Source organism: Ambystoma mexicanum, chromosome 12, assembly GCF_040938575.1.
Source record: "Ambystoma mexicanum isolate Mex_15411 chromosome 12, UKY_AmexF1_1, whole genome shotgun sequence".
Lineage (NCBI taxonomy): Eukaryota > Metazoa > Chordata > Amphibia > Caudata > Ambystomatidae > Ambystoma > Ambystoma mexicanum.
In genome coordinates this window covers 999,465,053-999,484,980 of record NC_090936.1, presented here as the reverse complement: position 1 = coordinate 999,484,980, position 19,928 = coordinate 999,465,053, and the positions used below count along the sequence as shown (strand labels likewise).

Genomic DNA, 19,928 nt, shown 5'->3' with positions numbered 1-19,928 from the left:
AGGAGAAGTCGTCTTTGAGGTTTAGATAAATGGAAGGGTGGGCTGTGCAGTATCATAAACCTGAATGAATGGCACTATGTGAGGTGCACCAAGCATATATGATCCATTTTCAATGTATACAAAAAAAGCCCGATCCTATGCAAGACGTTTGCACCACAAAGGGGTCCATAAATTGCTGTGGTCTACCTAGATCTGTTATGCTGAGTGCACAATCCTATTCTTTACGGCAAGCACTGATATATTAAGTTCAGTGTTGAATTTGGTGTGTTTTTCCCTCAAATTTGCCTCTTTGCGCTCAAACTACTTGATATGATAAATGTCAGTTATAATGCGCCTGTACAAAAGTGTTTCTTCAGTTTTGTCTTGCAAAAGTATGTTCAGTGCTCTGTAAAATTGAAAAACACTATGCCCTCAAAATCCCTGACAGATCAATGAAATTGTAAGCACAGGTTTCTGATAATATTGGAAAACTATGATCTTATGAAAGAATGTAGTAAGTGTTCAGTAGGATGGTATGAGGGATGTGCATTGGGCAAGAGTTGTGCACAGTCCAGTAAGCCAGTACGAAAATATACCTGGGCCTATGGCAGTGTGCGGGAAGCATGCACACTGTTGTGAGAAAGTACACAAAGTGAAAAATGCATATTTGTTAAGTGTGTGCAGAATATATGTAAGGTATGGTTCGATAATGCAGGACCTTCTTAAACACTTGGCTGTTGCAGACACTTCTTTTGGCCAGTACAAGGGATCAAACCAATATAAAAGGTTAAAGGAAGCAATTACTTCACCATTGTTGGTACTTTGCAGTAACCACATATTCTTCTTTTAGGTGATTGTGTTTCTGAGGAAAAAGGAAAACTTCCTCAGCCTGGTGCTGAATCACATTGGCACTTCAGCCATGATGGACCTGCTTCTGCGTCTTGTGAGTTGTGTGGAGCCTGCACCTCTTCGGCAGGAAGTATTAAATGTGAGCAGCGCCCTGCATTCTTCATCTCGTGACTGTTTACTGTACTTTCCAAAGGCCTGGTTGTGGACAGTTCGTTCTGTTTAATCTAGGCACTGATTTAGAGGATTGTTATTTCAGTCTTAGATGTTGGTGCACTATAGAAGCACTAGGCACCTCCCCACGCCCTGTCATGACCAGTCTTGGTTTGATGGCTGCTCTCACCGTTGTATCACAAAACACATAATTATAATGCCCACTGCTGTTGCACTCCTCTGCCTTCCCTTTCGGATGCCTTTTATTGCAGAAGAGCTGAAGAGGCTTTAGAGTATGTTAATATTCATAGTGTTGTGCATTCATAACTGAACTTTGTACTTAATATGCAATGTCATTTATACATTGGGTCGGTTCAAAACCTCAACATTGGACCTTTATTCCAAAGTGCTTTGTTATTCAATCGAGACAACGTTGTAACTTCACACCCGTTTCTTTTCAGTGGCTGGATGAAGAGAAGCTTATACAGCGTCTGGTTGAACTTATTCATTCGTCTCAGGAAGATGATGTAAGTGTCAAATTGTTCAATTCCAGCCCAGGAAAAAACATTTTAATGTTAGTTGTGCTTCGAAGAAAAATGTGCCATATCCTGTAATAATTGAATGTAATCTCATTTACCTGCTCCATAAGGTATCCACTTTTTCAGAAGTTGCAGCTCTCACTTCTAATCACAGGATGCAGAAGCTGTGTATATACACTGGACTAAGTATATATAGTTGCCATCATTTCTCGACCATTGGATTTTTCATGGTTTCACATGCTTTGATTTTTCTGGGACCTCATTCAACGGCAGTTTAAACTAAAATAACGATTACTCTGCATTGCATATCCACCTGACTTTGGGCATTTGCCCTTACCAATGAGGTGCACAGTCTTTGGTCTCCATCCGTAGAGGAAACCTTCAGATTCTAACTGCACCTCATACTGAAGGTAATCCTCGAGGTAGGCTCTACTTTCACCTCGTTATCTAGTCTTTTTGTAAGGAATTACAGATGCCGCTAGCTACATCAGGTGATTGATAAATCAAGTCCCTCACTCTACCAGCATCACTTCTCTGCCTCTCAGGCCTACTGTTGCTGCCTGGCACTACCTGCTTGACAGTCACTCCATGTTGTCACTCCTTGTTTTTGCTCCATCTCGCCTTCCCTTTGCTACTTTGTGTCCACGGTCTCACTTTCTGACGCTCTGCCTCTCACCCTGAAGTGTCGCAATGCCACATTTTGTATTCTGTTTCTCTGTCATGCTACCTCTCCCATCTCTGCATTCTATTTTTGCTTTTTCCCCTCCTGTATCTTGCTGTATCGGTTGATGGGACTCCTCTTCCTCTCTCATGTGATTACTCTGTCTAAATCTGTTTTTTCATTTTCTCCGTTGTGTTTGCTACTCCTTTTGATCATCTTTCTTGCACTGTCTCTTATGTTATTGGCCTGCCCTTCTCTAGTCTTGCTCTTCTTTTTCCATCTTTCCCCACCTGCTGTTCTGTTTTTTATTTTAATGTCTCCAAATGTCTTGTTTGCTCTGCTTCTATCCCTCACTCCTATTGTTTGTCCTATTAACTGTTTCCCTTCTCACCTTCTTTGTTGCGCTATCATGTAGCTCATTGCTCTCTTCCTGTTGCTCGAATTCCTGTTTTGGATTGTCTAGTATGTTCTCTGTCCCTTCGCACCCCCATCCCCACCACCCCTTTGTACTTATGTATTGCTTAGGTTCAGAGTTGCTCTTCCTCCACTGTTTTTCTGTTTATCTTTTAACATAGCACAATAAATATCTTAAAAGCTGAAAATGCCCTTTCTATTTAAAAATCTAGTGCAGTTTTACCATTGGGTGCTCCTTTTTAGATGTGTGCAAACCGTCTATTAGGCTGGGAATTATAGAGTTTGAGGTTTGTCTGACCAGATGCAGCACTTGCTTGAATGCAGATGCTTTACCAACACTGTATGCCATTACAAATACAAGATCCCATATGAGATACTTGTTCTGAGCCATTACAGGTATAGCAGCCTCGAGTTGTGTATTCTGAGCCATTACAAGTAAAGCAGCCCAGATTAGATGTCTGTTCTGAGCCATTACACGTATAGTGGTACTCGTGGGATGTGCGTGTTCTACTTCTGAGCCATCACAGGTATAGCAGCCCTGATGAGTTGTGCATTATGAGACATTACAAGTGGAGCATCCCAGATTAAATGTTTGTTCTGAATCACTGAACATTTAGTAGCCCTTTTGATAAGTTGAAAGTTGTCAACTGTGTTACAATTGAATGTTACCTGCATCTTAAATGCATGTCTCTGATGCAGGCTCATTAACTCGCGTATTAAAAGGATTTGAACTAACAGGTTACACAATAATCTCTGCAGCAGGGTTATTGACCCACTGAGCTGCCTTTCCCAACAGGCTGTTGACACTGAAAGGCACATGGGGTTGGGGCACTGGCAGTTCTATGTGAAGCTTGCCTGACATAAATGGGATGTAAAAAGCTCTAAGCCTGTTTGAACTGTTTGAACGGCAAAGGGCCCTGTTTTGCGCCTGTATTGCCATTGTACATCCACATGAGGAGAGGGCAGGAGCCCTTCTCCCACTCGCCATAACATCCGACACTGCAGGAGCAGTCTACAATCATCCTGGCAGCAGCCATCCAGACACAGCGCCCCAGATCCCGCGCTCGTCTGCAGGTTAGCACATAAAGCGGATGATGTTCCCCCGACCCCTGTGCTTGCTTTATATTTGCATGATCCCTGAGCACACGGAACGAAATCGTTTGTGTAATGGCCGCCTATTGATCACCAGCCACGTTGCCAAGCAACGCTTGTATATTTAAATACACATTTCCGCCGGCAGGCGCTGGCAGCAGTGCTTCCGGCGAAGGGCTACGGCAAAGGGCCCTGTTTTGCGCCTGTTCTGCGCTTGAATGCTCACCATCCGTATCGCCGGCGACAACACAAGGTATGATCCAACCCTGCCTCCTCAATCCTGCTATATCCCTACTCGGCCTACAAACGTACTCCTTCATGCTCGCACGACGGTGAACTGGGCCCACTATCCTCCCACCAGCAAATCTAAAACTATTAATGGGCAGACACGAACACTGAGCCGCTTTTGACCTGTATGACCAGATAGTCAAGATAGTCACCCCCTTAACCCAATACGGGCTTACATGTAACTGTTTCACACAATTGCCACATGCAACTGTCCCAGGCTTGATTATATGCATTACTACTTACCTGTGCAATCTTCTCTCTGGCCTACCTGTGCAATTGATACTGGCCTACCTGTGCAATTGATACTGGCCTACCTGTGCAATTGATACTGGCCTACCTGTGCAATTGATACTGGCCGACCTGTGCAATTGATACTGGCCGACCTGTGCAATTGATACTGGCCGACCTGTGCAATTGATACTGGCCGACCTGTGCAATTGATACTGGCTGACCTGTGCAATTGATACTGGCCGACCTGTGCAATTGATACTGGCCGACCTGTGCAATTGATACTGGCCGACCTGTGCAATTGATACTGGCCGACCTGTGCAATTGATACTGGCCGACCTGTGCAATTGATACTGGCCGACCTGTGCAATTGATACTGGCCGACCTGTGCAATTGATATTGGCCGACCTGTGCAATTGATGCTAGCCCACCTGTGCAACTTATTTCTTGCCTATTCCAACCCACTAGTGCAATTGTTGTACAATCAACATTAACCTACTACTAGCCTACTAAGTGAATCTTACCTGACCCAAAACACTGAGATCCCACGGCATGGCCATGAACATGCGTGACAACCTGAGAACCCAACCTTTAGCATTTACACTTAGCCTCCTAGTCACTATGTCTCTAGCCACCCTCCTAACGCGCCCGCCTCTGGATAGAAATATGAGACTTAGATCCAGACTATCCCGGCTCTATGATCCTAAAAATACCAATAACCGTACAGTGTTAACCACTCCTAACAACCGGATCCCGCCCAATATAGTAAAAAAAAACCTCGGTAGTCCCAATAAACCAGAAACCAAACCTCCCCCCCCCCCCCTACCCTACAAATAAAGGCACACTAATTCTATCTGGATCACTTATCAACGCCAGATCCCTAGTAGCACATGCTTCTGAAATTGCAGACACATAACACAATGAGAATCTAGACCTACTAGCCGTAACTGAAACTTGGCTCCATGATGCAGAAGGTCCTGCCCTTATGATAGCAATACCAGAGGGCTACCAGATACTCATAGTGGATAGGCCTAACCCTCGCGGTGGCGGCTTAGCCATCATCGCCAAAACTAACCTCTCTATTAGACTTGCCACTCCAACTACATGTCCCTCATGCGAAGTGCTCGCGGCCAAACTTCCCTTATCCAACAACCGTACTTTAACGATTCACTTGACATACAGACCACCTGGCCCACTAGGAACCTTTGAGGAGGACCTTACAGATATCATAACTAGCAACACTAAAAACCACTCACAAACCCTGCTACTGGGGGATTTCAACCTCGACTTCAATGAGGATGGAAATAAACATACCCAAGCCATAACTGCACTTCTCAAAGATCATGGACTCTCACAAAAAGTCCTATCCCCTACTCACATCAAAGGTAGAACTCTGGACTGGGTGGCTGACTTGAACTGTAACATTACTATTACAGATAATGTACCACAATTAAGGTCCGACCATCACCTCATTACTTTCTCAGCCACACTCGACCTCCTTAGTCCTAAAACCATCAATGGCACCCCCACTTCCCACAAGAAGTAAAAAGGACATCACAGCAGAAAAACTACTCCCTCACCTCCTCCCTTCTCTGAACAACGTTAATAATAATGCTGACCCTAAATCTTTAGTGGAAATTTTCAACACTGCCATGTCCCAAGCCTTGGACTCCATCGCCCCTCTAAAAATGCACAAAGCCAGACAAAAATCCCATCTTAATGCATGGTTCACACCTCAACTTAAAGAGTTATGACTACAGAAAAGAAAACTGCAAACTATCTGCGCCACTCCCCGACTACTATCAATAAGGCTAAATTAACAGAACTCTCCAAACACTACAAAAAAGAAATAACCAATACAAAATAAAATATATTCAATGATAGAATTGCAAAAGCTAGTTCCAATACTAAGGAACTGTTCTCTATCCTCTGCGAAATGGAAGCCCCAACTCCACCGGCAGACACTGTCCCCAAGGACAAGCCATGGTGCACTGCAATTCAAAAAGCCTTCCTAAACAAAATCACTACTCTCCAACAGAAAATAGCAATTAAAAAAGCTTCTCTGCCCCCCTCTGAGCAACAACCATCCCCTGACACAAGGCATAACACAACTACACCATTTACCTTTAAAGAAATCTCTATTCTTGATATGGAAAAAATCATTCTCTCTCTAAAACCATCTAACTGCAAGGGCGACAGCTGCCCGGCACAAATGATAAAGGATGCGGCTAGAGACCTTGCCCCATTCATCTCCAAGCTCATAAACGCTTCCTTTATAACCAATACAGTACCCAATAACCTCAAAGAATCCTGAGTCCTCCCCCTGCTTAAAAAACAATCACTAAACCCTACCATCCCCACTAACTATAGACCGATTGCCACTGTCCCCTTTCTACTTAAAATTATTGATAGAGTAGCCTATATTCAAATTCAGGAATATCTAGAAGCTAATCACCTACTAGGATCACGACAGTCTGGCCTCCGCCCAATCCACGGTACGGAAACTGCCCTGCTAGACCTTAAGACTCAAATTGACGAGTTGAAGGACAAGGGACAAACAGTTATGCTACTTCTCCTGGACCTCTCTGCAGCGTTCGACCTAGTGGATCACGCAGTCTTATGCAGTCATCTTAGGTCGGCGGCGCACTTTTCAGGGGAAGCCATAGCTTGGGTCCAATCCTTCCTGGTCAACAGGACAATGCGAGTCTTCTCCCCACTAACGGCTGCTGACCCAACTCAAATCTCCTGTGGAGTACCCCAAGGATCCTGTGTCTCACCCACTATGTACAACATCTTTACTAAGCCTTTGTTCGACATAATTGGACAGACTGGGTATCACCTACACAAATTATGCAGATGATACCCAGATCCTCATTCCCCTTTGGGCAACTTTTTGGAGGACACAGCCTTAGTAAACAGAGTTTACCTCCTCATTCAGGCATGGATGGTATCTCCTGGCTTCTGCCTGAATGACGATAAAACGGAGATACTAATCCTAGGCTCCGAAACCAACATAAAAAACATAGCCCTAGCTATACCGCCTTCAATATCGTCAACCATCTCATCAAGGTGATGCCAGTGGTCAAAACACTAGGCTTCTATCTTGAAGCGCCACTCTCGCTTAAGAAACAAGTCAACTCACTCGCATCCTCCACAATTTATACCTGTAAGCTTATCCGAGCATGTGGACCATTCCTCTCTACCTCGAGTTGCATCACCCTGGCCAATGCCCTCGTAATGTCGAGATTAGACTACTGTAACGCTCTCTACTCGGGCGCCAACAAAATATAATCGACAAAATACAAAGAATGCAAAATAATGCCCTAAGAGCAGCCCTGAATATCCCTAGGAGCGAACACATTTCAGATGCTAGAAGATAGGTTCATTGGCTAAAAATATCTGACAGGATACTCCTAAAAACACCTCCCTTACCTCCAAATGCTTAAACAACTTAGCCCCATCCTACCTTGCTGAAAGGATAAATAGAAGATCGTACACACGTCCAACGAGAGCAGCCAGTGCCCATACCCTTGAAACTCCTAGATTTAAACGTGTTACAGCTAGAGAATTTAGCTATCCAGTTATTGCAGCACAAACTTGGAATGCATTACCGCATGACCTCAGAAAGAAACAACCATATCCTAAATTTAGACTCAATGTAATTAAATGGCTACGAACGAATGACTGTTAGATTACCTTGTCGGTACCTTATACTCCCGTCTCTGCTGCATGCCTTTTACCGTGATTCCTCCGTCTGCCACTGTAACTATCCCGGCAGCACCTATGTTCCAACTGTTTTGTATATTAAATGCTTCTCTGTACACATTCTGTAACTAAACTTAAGTTGTCTTGACCTCTACTGCGCCGGCTACCTAATGGGTTTGGCGTGCAATACCAAATAAACAAACTATCATACATTAGTCGGGAGATTCATAAGGAGGATTTGAAATATGTCTAGATTTTTGGCAGTGGCACTCAGTAATTGGACATGGGAAAAGCAGACGTTTTGAAAAGCGCAAGACCGAGTAGGGAATTAATTATGACAGCAATGTCATCTTCTCACACTGCCGGAGGTTGGTGGGAAGAGCTCAGACACTGTTCTTGCTCTGTACTTTAGCTCGCTGCAGAAAATGCCAACACATTGTCGTGCTTTCTTAACAGCAGCTCTGTTAAGAAATTCAGGTACAGTCCCAACACATAGCAGTCTTGCTAATAAATGTGAATATGGTAGGGAGGCACTAGCTGGTACGTTTTTATAAGGTTTAAATTGTCTCAAGTTTTCAAAAACAATCAAATTAAGTTTGATATAAATAAGTTCAAGTGCAAAGGGGGGGAAATGCCTCAAGGCCACTTGAGGCAAAGGACTGTTCAAAACGAAACCGAACGTTGCCACACTGAAGCCCTATAATGCACTCCTTGGGGGACCCAAAGTTCCAGTGGTATGTTAGTGGTCTCTATTCTGGATTGTCCAAAAGGAGGACCCACAACTAGACCGTTATACTTAACTGTATACTTTTTGGTAAGGTATCAGAAAGTTCTATTAAAGCATGCAGTAAGACAGCACAATATCTTTGACTTTGTTCATACCTATTAGTGAAGTGTTTAATTTTGATTCAATAATTCAACTCCCGTAAAAGCAAAGTAAAACTTTTTTTATCTCATCAATATAGAAGTATCAATACAAATCATAATTGGATTCATGAAAAATAAGTTACCAAACATAGCAGCTTAATGTTCATGACACTTGTTTGTTCACATTTGCATAATAACATATCAAAACATAATCCGTGTCAGGAGTAATGGAGACATGTGTTTACAACATTCACACAAGTACAATGGTTATGCTCAAACTCAAAGTTCGTCCAAAATAGCTCCTTTTCAGATCATGGTGTAGCCAACGCGTTTCGGATTTCTAAAGATCCATCTTCAGGGCAAGTGAGCTGTAAGTTCCTATGAAGCATAGTGTTTTGCTTGTAGATACCTAGAGGATTGTAAAATAAAAGCTCAATGTGGGTAAGTATATAATTAATGCAGCTAGGTAAGTATATCATAGGTTGTATTAGACGGTACTGACCTTCCGACCCTGTCGGTGATGGTGTGTGTGTGTAGGGCCATGCCTTTTCAGTGACAATGATAAGATCTATGCAAGTGTGGTCAGGTCATCTTGCGAATGTAATTGACATTTCATTTCAGTATTGATACCGTTATGGTGTAAAAGTAAAATAGGACTCACCCAGCTGAAATGCCAGTACGTGTAGCAGCTGGGCCGTGATAGCAGAGCGGTCATTTAGACATATGGATAGCTGGTGCATGTAAAGGAAAATTATTATTCTTATTAACATATGCTGTGGGTATTGTATATGTATAGACCTACGTTATTATGCACATGTTAACAAACAAGTGTCATGAACATTACGCTTCTATGTTTGGTAACTTGTGTTTTGTCAATCCAATTATGATTTGTATTGATACTTCTATATTGATGAGAAAAAATCCTTTTTACTTTGCTTTTACGGAAGTTGAATTATTGAATCAAAATTAAACACTTCACTCCTAGGTATGAACAGGGTCAAAGACCTTGTACTGTCTTACTGCATGCTTTAATAGAATGTTCTGATTCCTTACCAAAAAGTATACAGTTAAGTATACCGGTCTAGTTGTGGGTCCTCCTTTTGAACCATCCAGAATAGAGACCACTAACATACCATTGGGACTTTATGTCCCCCAAGGAGTGCTTTAGGCTACCATGTGGCAACATTCGGTTTAGTTTTGAATAGTCCTGCTAAGAAATGTGGGCATGATGCAATCAGCCCGGCTGTGAATATTTGGCATTGTGCCATGACATGTGTACGGTACAGCAGCTCAGTTGATAAATTAGGCTACTTTGCCTGAATATATAGCAGTCCTGTTGAGAGGTACAGGTACAGTCTGTGCCACTGAAAATATATACAGCACTGCTTCTACCTGTATCCATTATACCTGCTTGAAGTGGGTGGTCAGAAAGGGAGTTAAGTTCAGACCACATGCCTAGCTATACAATTGGTGTGCTTCTGTGATGAAAACAAAACAAAGTATGAAGTGCCCTTGCTACTGCAACTGTGCTGCCTCTATTAAAGCCAATTAAGCAGAAATGCAGCCCTTGTTTAAGACAATTGTCATTTTACACAATACTACCTGTGTTCTTTAGCAAAGTGAAAAGCATGTTCATGAATCAAGATTCTTTAATAACGCTGTAACCTACAAAATGCAGGCAGTTGAACAAAACACACATTCCCTTTTACATTACTCAGAAAGTTTTATCTTGATGGAATCATTAAAAGAGTAGAGTGGAGGCCGCCAGGGGGCGCACAGGCAATGGCAGCCTGAGCGTAGTGCTCCCGCCTAGCTAGGGCGTTAAGGGACTTGAGCCCCCTCTTAAAGTGCCCCCCCCCCGGAGTGTGAAGTGGACGACATTGGAGACGAGAACCCGGGGCACCCCCAGGTGAAATCCTGAACCTCGGGGGTCCCGTATTGCCTGAGATCAAGGTGCTCTCGGGCAGGGCCGCCAGCAACGGAGATCGCGCATCGGAGACGCGACCTGGAAGGCGGGAGCTACGGAAGGGGAGGAGACTTAGTGGGGGCGGGTAGTGGGGGGGCTCGCCGGACATCCCTGTGGCGCTTGACGCCTTCATGCCCCCCCCCCCCCAAGCGGAGAGGACACCTGCGGGCGCGAAGACTGTAGGCGGAGCGCCCAGTGACCATCACACTGAGGCGGGCAGGAGGACCCGGAAAGACCGCGCCGGGGCAGAGCGGTCGGCGCCGGGGCGTGCCTGCATCCCCCCCCCCAACCCAGCAGAGAGGGCACCAACTGGCGGGCGGAACAGGCGGACGGGCCCTCTGAAGCAACGAGGGAGCGCTGGGGCTGGCTTGCTCCCCTCCCCCACCTAGCACTGCGGGAGAGATCAGCTGGAGGGAAAGACCGAGGTGAGCAGAGCGGGGGAGAAGTGCCCCCTCTGAGGAGGTGTAGAAGGCCCCCCTGATACGGGGACAATAAGGGCTGGTGAGGCCCAGGCAAGTGGGGGGACGTTCTACAGTAGTGGGGCCCCCCTATAGGCAAGAAAGTAGCCCTGAGGGGGTGGAAAGGGTGGCCACCAGGCGTCGGCCCCCGGACTTGAATAGAACAAAGGGGCCTCCATGGCGACACTCAACGAGGAGACCAGAGATGGGAAAAGAGGGGGCATCAAGAGAGAGGACCCCTTATCGCTTCGAGAAAGGACTGGGGGCTGAGGAGAGAGGTGGGCCCCCAGTCTTCCCCCGCTGCAAGCAAGGCAACACTGAAGGCCCTGGACTGGATGGTGGCACTGCCGCTCGGGACGGCGGCGCTCACTAGCGGACACCACCAGTAACAGAGGCCACTGCAAGACGGCTGCCCCGGCCCCGAGCCCCCCCCCCCCCACAGGGCACATAACATCCGCTCCATTCAACATTCACTCCAAAACCACAGGCGGATTTTGGCGGAAACTCACCGAGGGGGACCAGCAAGATACCCCAAAGTGCCTGACTTTGGGGTCATCGGGGCACCGGCTGGGAGGAGACGCTGGATCTGCGAGTAAGGAAGTCTCCCAGGGCCGACCCCAGGGGAGAGTGCTGGCCCCACAGATGCTCCTGAAGGGACGCAGTGGTAAAAAGGGACTGAAGGGGGTGGGCACCACATCTCAGGCCCTCAGAGGTCATACAATATAAACTTCCTAGGATCCCTACCCCCAGAGGTGTTAGCCCGGGGCCACCTGGACCGTGACCGACCCCCATCATAAAGCTTCATGAATTGGAAGGACACTTCAGGGATACCGCTTTGAGAAGGCTGAAAGCACCCAGAAAAACCCGATCTGTACGGAGGGTTTGGCCCAGCAGGGAGCTTTCCTGATGGAGCCCTCAGCAATGGAAAAGGGCTTTGCCTCCGTCATCCAAGAAATAAGGGACATGAGATTGGATATCGCCCAGAAGCTGGAAAAAAATGGACCAGAGGGTCGATACGGTTGTGGACAGACTACTCCAGCTTGAGACCAATCAATCATCCACAGCTTTGGAAGGACAAATCGAAGTGAGGTTGGCGGCGCTGGAAAAGAAAGACGAGGAGAGATCCAGACAGTTGGATGATTTGGAGAATAGGGAAAGGAGGAACAACTTAGTTTTTTTGGTGTTCTGTAAGGGGAAACGGAAAGGGACATACGCCGAGTGGTGAGAGATATAATAAATCTCCTCTTCGGGAATTAACTTATCACAGAACCTACAATCGACAGGCCACAGGGGGCAGGGCGGGGGGGGGGCGATCTATCCTGGTGCGCTTCCACTACTGTACCAAAAAAGCAAAGGTGCCCGATGAGGCCAGGAAAGCCAGAGTGATCATATATAACGATTCAAAAATAACAATCTTCCAGGACCTCTCAGTGTATACATTGGCCAGACAGAGAATGTGCCGCCCCCTGACCCAGTACCTGAGGGAAAAGGGTGTACGCTATAGATGGGGTTACCTCCTTGTCTTTTGAATATATGGGGCAGAAAGTAATCCTGGTAACGGAAGGAGACAAAAGAGGAGCAATCCAGGATTACATGGAGGACCCGAAAGCTCAGAGGAGGCCCATGGGGGTGGCAGTGGCGGGGGCAGGAGGTTTGGAGGTAGTGAAAAGCAGAAAGAAGGTGTCAGGTGCCAGGAAATACAAGAAGCTGAACACGCCGGCACCACCAAGGGATCGAGGGCGAAATAGCCCCCAAGGATGAGGTCAACGATACTCCTCTTTTTATAGAGGCTGGGAAGGAGGTCACGTGGAAAGTCTTAAAGGCCTCAGACCCTAAGAACAACTAGCATGATGAAGGCAAAGGGGTTCTGCTGGCCGAGAAGGGGGTGGTGGGGTGCTCAATGATAAGTTTGTAATTTTGAAACTGCCTAGCGATTGGTGGGCACGCTGGTGGTCTGGCCACATACCAGTACTGGTGCAACTAACTGGCTGGGCGCCGGGGAAGGGGGGGTCAAAGGGATAAGGAGGTTATACTGTGGGGGGGGGGGGCGGTGGAGAAGTGTAGATGGACAAATTGCGGCCACAGAGGGAGGCCACTCGGGGAGATGGTTATGTTCAATTTCGGTGGAGGGAGGGTGGGGCTTTGGTGAAGAACTCAAACAATGGTATGGTTGAGGCTCGGAGGACACTGGCCAGGAGGAGTACGGGTTTGGATAATGGTTGACTACCCAATGTCGCTGGAGGTGGGCTCTCTAAATGTTAGGGGCCTGAACACCCCCACTAAATGATCCTGGTTATTGAGAGTCTTCCGTAGAGTGAAACTGGACCTCCTCTTTTTGCAAGAGACTCACTGGGCAAGGGGGGCAGAGCCCAAGTGGAGGGGGGTACCCATCGGGGAGGTCATAAGTGCATCTTATAAATCCAAAAAAGCGACATGGCTATCCTTTTGGCTAAGGAAGTGGGCTTTAACACAGCAGCAAAGTTGTTGGACCTGGAGGGGCGATATTTGATGCTGAGGGGTACTCTTCAGGGGGCCCCCATTGACGCTGGTGGCGGTGTACGGTCCTAATGTGAACCAAGCACAATTCTGGGAAGAGGTGATTGAGAGACTCCAATTATTTGTGCAATGCACAGTGATAGTGGGGGTGGGGGGGCTTTAACATGGTTTTGGGGCCCCAATCCACCTGGTTGTCTGATGAACTCATGGCGCAATGATTTCGCAAAACCAACCAAGAACTGGGCTTGGAGGACTCCCTCTTGAATCCGGGGACCCCCCGTACACTTATTATTCCAAATGACACGATTCCTTTTCAAGGATCGATTATATCCTCCTTGATGTATCACTGCACCCTTACATGGTAGACCATAGGGTGGAGCCTGTCCCATGGTCGGATCAAGATTTGGTCCGGGTTTCTGTAAGGGGGAATGGAATTGTAACAGGAGGGGCCTATGGAAGTGTAACTACTCCCTGTTGAAAGATCAGGTGGTTGCACAAACAGTATTAGATAATATAGTCGTTTTTTTGATCTAAATGACAATGGGGAATCTGGCGCACATATACTATGGGACACATTGAAGGCGACCCTCAGGGGTGCCCTCATTAAAATAGGAGTCCAAAAGAAAATAGAGGGAATCCCAGGAGAAGGTCTTAAGAGAAAAAGTAGCCCAATTGCAAACTAGGGCGAGAGGGGTCCCCTCGGCAGGCTCTAGACTCTGACCGGGTCTCCGCTTTGGAGAGATATAGGCTCCAGCTGAAGGATCTCCTGTTGGCCAAAACGGAGAAGAGCCTCCTGATGCTTAAAAATATTACGAGAAGGGGGATAGGGCCGACAAAATATTAGCGTGGAAATTGAGGGAGATGCAGAAAAGTAGGATGGTTAAAGGAGTCGTTAGTGAACCGGGGGAACTCAAATATGACACTGGCTGCATTGGAGAGACCTTTAGACAGTACTACGAAAAGCTGTACCATTCAGAATATGAAGGGGATGATGCCCAAATACATGAATTCCTACAGTCTATCCCGGTACCGGCTCTTGGGAGGGAGGTGGCAGAGGGGATGGAGACCCCAATAACGGAGGAGGAGGTGGAGCGGGTGATTAAAGAGATGAAGTCTCGGACATCTCCGGGGGAGGATGGCTTTTTTGTAAATTTCTATAAGAAGTAACGGTCCACTCTCTCGCCATATTTGGTGAGTGTTTAACGGGGTTCTTGAGGGGGGCATTCTCACGGACACGATGATGGGGGCCATAATAGTAGGCCTGCCTAAAGAAGGAAAGGACCCGACCAAATGCTCCTCTTACCGGCCGATATCGCTCCTTAATATTGACGTAAAGATCCTGGCGAAGGTAATAGGGAAAAGAATGGAGGGGATTATGCCTGCACTGGTCCATGGTGACCAGGTGGGTTTCATTAGGGGTCGGATAATATACGCAAAATGCTCGACCTGATGCACTATTCCCAGGAAGCTGACCTGGACTCAACTCTGCTTTCAATAGACTCTGAGAAAGCATTCAACATGGTCGAATGGAGGTATATGACACGCCTCCTCCATAAAATGGGCTTCGGGTCCAACATTAGAAGATGGGTGGCCGCCTTGTATAGGGCCGCAACAGCTAGAGTACAGGTGAATGGTGAGTTGTCGGCCCCGTTTATCCTTGCACGAGGCAGGGGTGCCCCTTATCTCCCTTGGTATACGCTTTAACAATGGAGCCCCTCGCAATAGCAGTGAGGAATCATATGGGCATAAAGGGAATAAAAGGGGGGGGAGTAGAATTTTAAACTCTCATTATTTGTGGATGGCATTTTGGCCTACATGGTTGACCCGCGCCAATCACTTCCTCCCCTCTTATCTTTAATAACATCCTTTGGGCAGTTCTCACAGTTCTCGGGGCTAAAAATAAATAAATCCAAATTCATGCTACTCCCTATGCAGGCTCATGACACATGGCTGGACTCCCTAGAAGTGTACGAGGGGATCAGTGTGGAACGAGTATACATCTGTTATCTGGGTATCTCCCTCACTAGGGACCTCTCGAGGCTCACCCCATCCAACTACAACCCCATCATGGCAGAAATTAAAGCGGACATGCAAAGATGGAGAACCTTGATTCTGTCATGGTATGGTGGCATGACGGCAGTGAAAATGAATGTCCTACCGAGGCTGCTTTACCTTGTCACGGCCCTTCCCACAGAGGTCCCTGAGTGGATCTTCCGTGACCGTCAGAAAGTAGTACATGACTTTACTGGCAGGGCAAAACTGTGAGAACTAAGAGAACTGTCCTCACTTTGCCCAGAGAGGAAGGGGGTTTTGGACGGCCAGATTTTCGGTTACACTTTAAGGCGGCCCAGTTAAGGGTTCTTCTAGAACACATGAAGGAGGGGTGGGGGACCTACTGGACCTACTTGGAGGACATCCTCTTAAGGTCGGGACCTCCTCTGGGCTCCGCGAAGGGCGATCCCGAACAAGTTATTGAACCACCCTACATTGGGGGTTCTCTGGTCCAAATGGAGGGAGGGGGCTCAGTCCAACCATCTGTCGACATGGCCCTCGCCGTTTACGTCCCTGTGGGGCCCCGCAATTGGGTTGGGCTGCAGGGGGTTTAAAAATACCCAGGCGTGGTCAGACAGAGGATTGGAATGGGCGGGCCAACTGTTCCGAGAAGGGGAATTTTTATCATATGAGGAAATGGGGGGGGGGGGACCCTAGGCCAGGGTACAATTTCAATATTTGGATACCTTAGACTGAAAGGCATTATGTGTGACCAGTCCTGGGGGCAAAAACTCAGAAGACCCCTTACCCCCTTTGAGAAAATGCTGGACCCTCGGACTCGAGACGAGGGATGGTTTCTAAAATGTACACATTCTTAAATGCCTGTGACTTAACGGTGAGGAGAGGGTTCCGAAATTATTGGAACGGATTGGCGGGGGACGTCCTCTTGGACAAAGTGTGGAGCAAGATCTTCAAGATAGCCTTCCATGGAAATCTTTTTACAGTAGACATGGAACATAACTTAAAAATCCTAGTGGGATGGCATAGGGACCCTCTGAAGCTGTCAAAAATGTACCCGGGGGTTTCGCCCAATGGGATGCAGGTTGGTGGGAACGCGGGAACACATGTGGTGGAGGTGCCCAAAAGTCTGTAAATACTGGGAAAGCATTGCAGACTGGATGTCAGAGGTCACCGGGGAGACTATACCGCAGGACCCATTACCAATTTTTCCGGGTCTCCCTCCAAGAGATTCTGAAGTATACAGATACCCTAGGATGTGGGAAACGATGCTGAGGGCTGGAAGGGTGGCCCTGGCACAGAAATGGAGGTGCCCGGTGCTTCTGTCCAGGGAGGTCTGGATGACAAAACTAAAACATGTTCCTCATGGACAAATTAACAGCTATGGTCAATGATGACTCCAGAGCGTTTGTATCAAATTGTCCTGCAAGCATGGGGTGGGAGGTACATTGAAACCCACGGACCGAACAGGCCAGGCCTGGGAGTCGATGGGGAGGTCTACAGGGTTTGGCAGAGAGGAAGAAAAAGAGCTGATGACAGGGGGAAAAAGGGCCCACGGCCCGGCGCATGGGTATAGGTATTTCAACCAACAATAGTTTAATCACTGGCCAAGTCCTCAGCCGCAGACGATGGAATTTGCTCAATTGTCCTTACCATTGTACATTATGGAGTTGGAATAGTTAAGGGTTTCAATTGAAGGAAACCCAAGTTGGGGGTGGGGGGGGGTTGGGGTTAGGGAGGGAGGTAAGGGGGGAAAGGTCTGGAAGGGCTACATGGGAGTATATTAGACCGGCCCCGTTTGGCCTATTGGTTGTTGTTTAACAAAACGCCAATAAAATTTAAGTTAAAAAAAAGAGTATAGTGTTAAAAAAATTAAACCGACCAGGACTCCTCCTAGTTTCTTCTTTCAAGGAACTGTGTTGATTATTAAAGTAGAGTGCATTTGCAAGCTGCTGCTAGCCAGGCTGTCACCAGAAAGCTCCATGATTTATGTTGGTGCTGCCTTAAATAGCCTGTGTAAGCGGTACGCAAGGAAGAATTAAAAGGGCCATATTGCCAAGATTTTTGTGCGTAAAAAGGCCCATACGCGCCTTATCTGGAGGGCTGAGTCCAGTGCTACCCCCGAAATCTGGCATCGTTGATGGTGCCAGAAATAACCACAATGGACCCCATTTGTCCTAAGGTCTCACGGAGATGTTACTCTGGTGATGTGCGTTTCTTCCCCCTCGTTTGTGTAGACCAAGTCCTGCAACCACTCTGAACAAGTTGGTGTCTTTGTCGACTTCGAATGTTTCAATATAGACTTCTTGTCCACTATACATCCTACGTTGTAAAGCCTATGTGTGACTTGAGACCTTACTTATGTCTCCCAGTAGATAGTTGATCGGGGATAGTGTGGGTGGGATTTCAGTGATCTCAGACAGTGTTTTAGCTACTGGTTGCCAGAATTGTATTATGTATGGGCATTCCCAAAACATATGCATGAATTTTCCTGGTGGCATCTTGCACTTCAAACGGGCCCAGCTGTCCACAGGTGTACATTGTGCGATCCTAAGTGGTGCTTAGTGTAGTCAGTTAAGGATTTTGAATTGGATAAATCTATATCTGGCTTTAATGAAGACCTCTTTGGTTAGGAGACATCACTTTCTCCTAGGCGGCATCACTTTTTCCATTGCACATCAAAGATCTCTCCCATTTTATGCGTACTTGTATCACAAAAGCTTGATTGGTTTTAATGGGAGAACATAGCTTGTACCATACGACTAAGTTCTTCGGTAACAATCACCTCTATACATGGATGTGACTCTGGCTCCAGCAGAAAAGATGGCCATTTCAGTCTGAACGGTGCTCTCATGCGATAATCTAGCAGCATCAGTGTGCGAGTACTACCCAGTTTGTGCAAGAACTTCGCCAATGAGAAAAACCGCACCTCAGGAAAAAATTCTCCGAGCATTAATTACCCCTCGTGATCCCAGGCCATATGGATATCTTTGAATGTTGGGGCAATGCCTGAGAAATTCTACTGAGGGATTCCACTATGAAATGCGACTGCAATACCCAGTCTGCGAAAAAAGCCTGGACCAAGTGCTCACAGTGGTACGCACTCGATCAAGGTGCAGAAATTGTTGTACCCATCACTAAAAATAACCGATTTTTGGTTTGTGGACTCCGCTGCATATCTTTCCAGCACCAAGTGTGGCACAGTCTGAGCTGGGAAATAATATATTGCAAAGTGTGCTCAGCCCACTAGATAATACAGCTCAAAATCTGGTGCTGCTCGTATGGTTCCACCAGTTTTTCCCAACCCATCCTGGCCACTCCTGTTCCCCACACCCTTTTCAAAACCGAAAAGCGGCCTTATATCGAAATTGGGAGTCTAGCCCATAGTTTAAGCTTTGCAGCAAGCTGGGGCAGGTATTCTGCATAAAGGGATTTCTTTGTTCTGGAGACCTTGATACCTAGATATTTGAAGTGCAAGTTTACCCATCTGAATACCATCAGGTCAGGAAGTGGTATGGTAGCATCCTTTAATGGGAACAATTCCGATTTGGCCCTATTTAGCTTGTACCCCAAATAGATACCTTCTTTACTTCCTTCCTAGTAGTAACTTCCTGGTTAACACTTCCTGTTGCTAAACAGGAAGTGCATGACCATTCATGAGCTCTCTAGTGTTCGGGGGTGGTTGGCTATATAAGCCACACCAAAGAATCTTCCAGTGCTTCATGTTGCTTATTGTGAGCTGCATCAACAACACACTTGCCTTGCTCTGGATCATCCTGCTTCTGCTTACCTGCTCCGGATCCTCCTGCTTCTGCTTACCTGCTCCGGATGAACCTCTGTGTTTTCTCCACGCCGCAGCTTTCTCCGGTCAAGAGGGGACTTCTACACAGGCACCTGTAAGCACAAAGGACTGCATTAGCACGCGTACTTCAGTAACGCTGCGCCTACTCGCCGAATCTTCCCGGGACCCTGGAATCTAGGTCAGTAGAGCGAAGAAGAGACATTATTCATTGCGCTCGCTCCAATAACGCAGATACTTTCACGCGGTGCATACTTACCAAAGCCTCCGTGCATACTTACCAGATCACCAAGTCTCCAGTAGCGCTGAACCCAGACTCGAGGCGCTAATACCACATAATACACTCCTGCAAGGGAAAGCAGAGACATTATCAGGCGCGCTCGAAACTAAGACGCTGCGCATAGCTACCAGCGGCTGTCTTCTACAC

General features: G+C 46.9%; 1 protein-coding gene across 8 annotated transcripts in view; it reads left to right on the top strand.

Moving 5' to 3' along the window:
- The window catches only part of PPP6R2 (protein phosphatase 6 regulatory subunit 2), a 2,012,581-nt gene that overhangs the window by 396,169 nt on the left and 1,596,484 nt on the right, over nt 1-19,928 (top strand). For all 8 annotated transcript variants that reach the window (XR_011281892.1, XM_069629515.1, XM_069629514.1 and 5 more), the window contains 2 exons: nt 830-967; nt 1,440-1,505. Coding sequence is in view for 7 of the 8 variants with exons in the window: in XM_069629515.1 (XP_069485616.1) it covers nt 830-967; nt 1,440-1,505 (204 nt within the window). In the remaining variant the exon portion in view is untranslated. The remainder of the gene's footprint in view (nt 1-829; nt 968-1,439; nt 1,506-19,928) is intronic.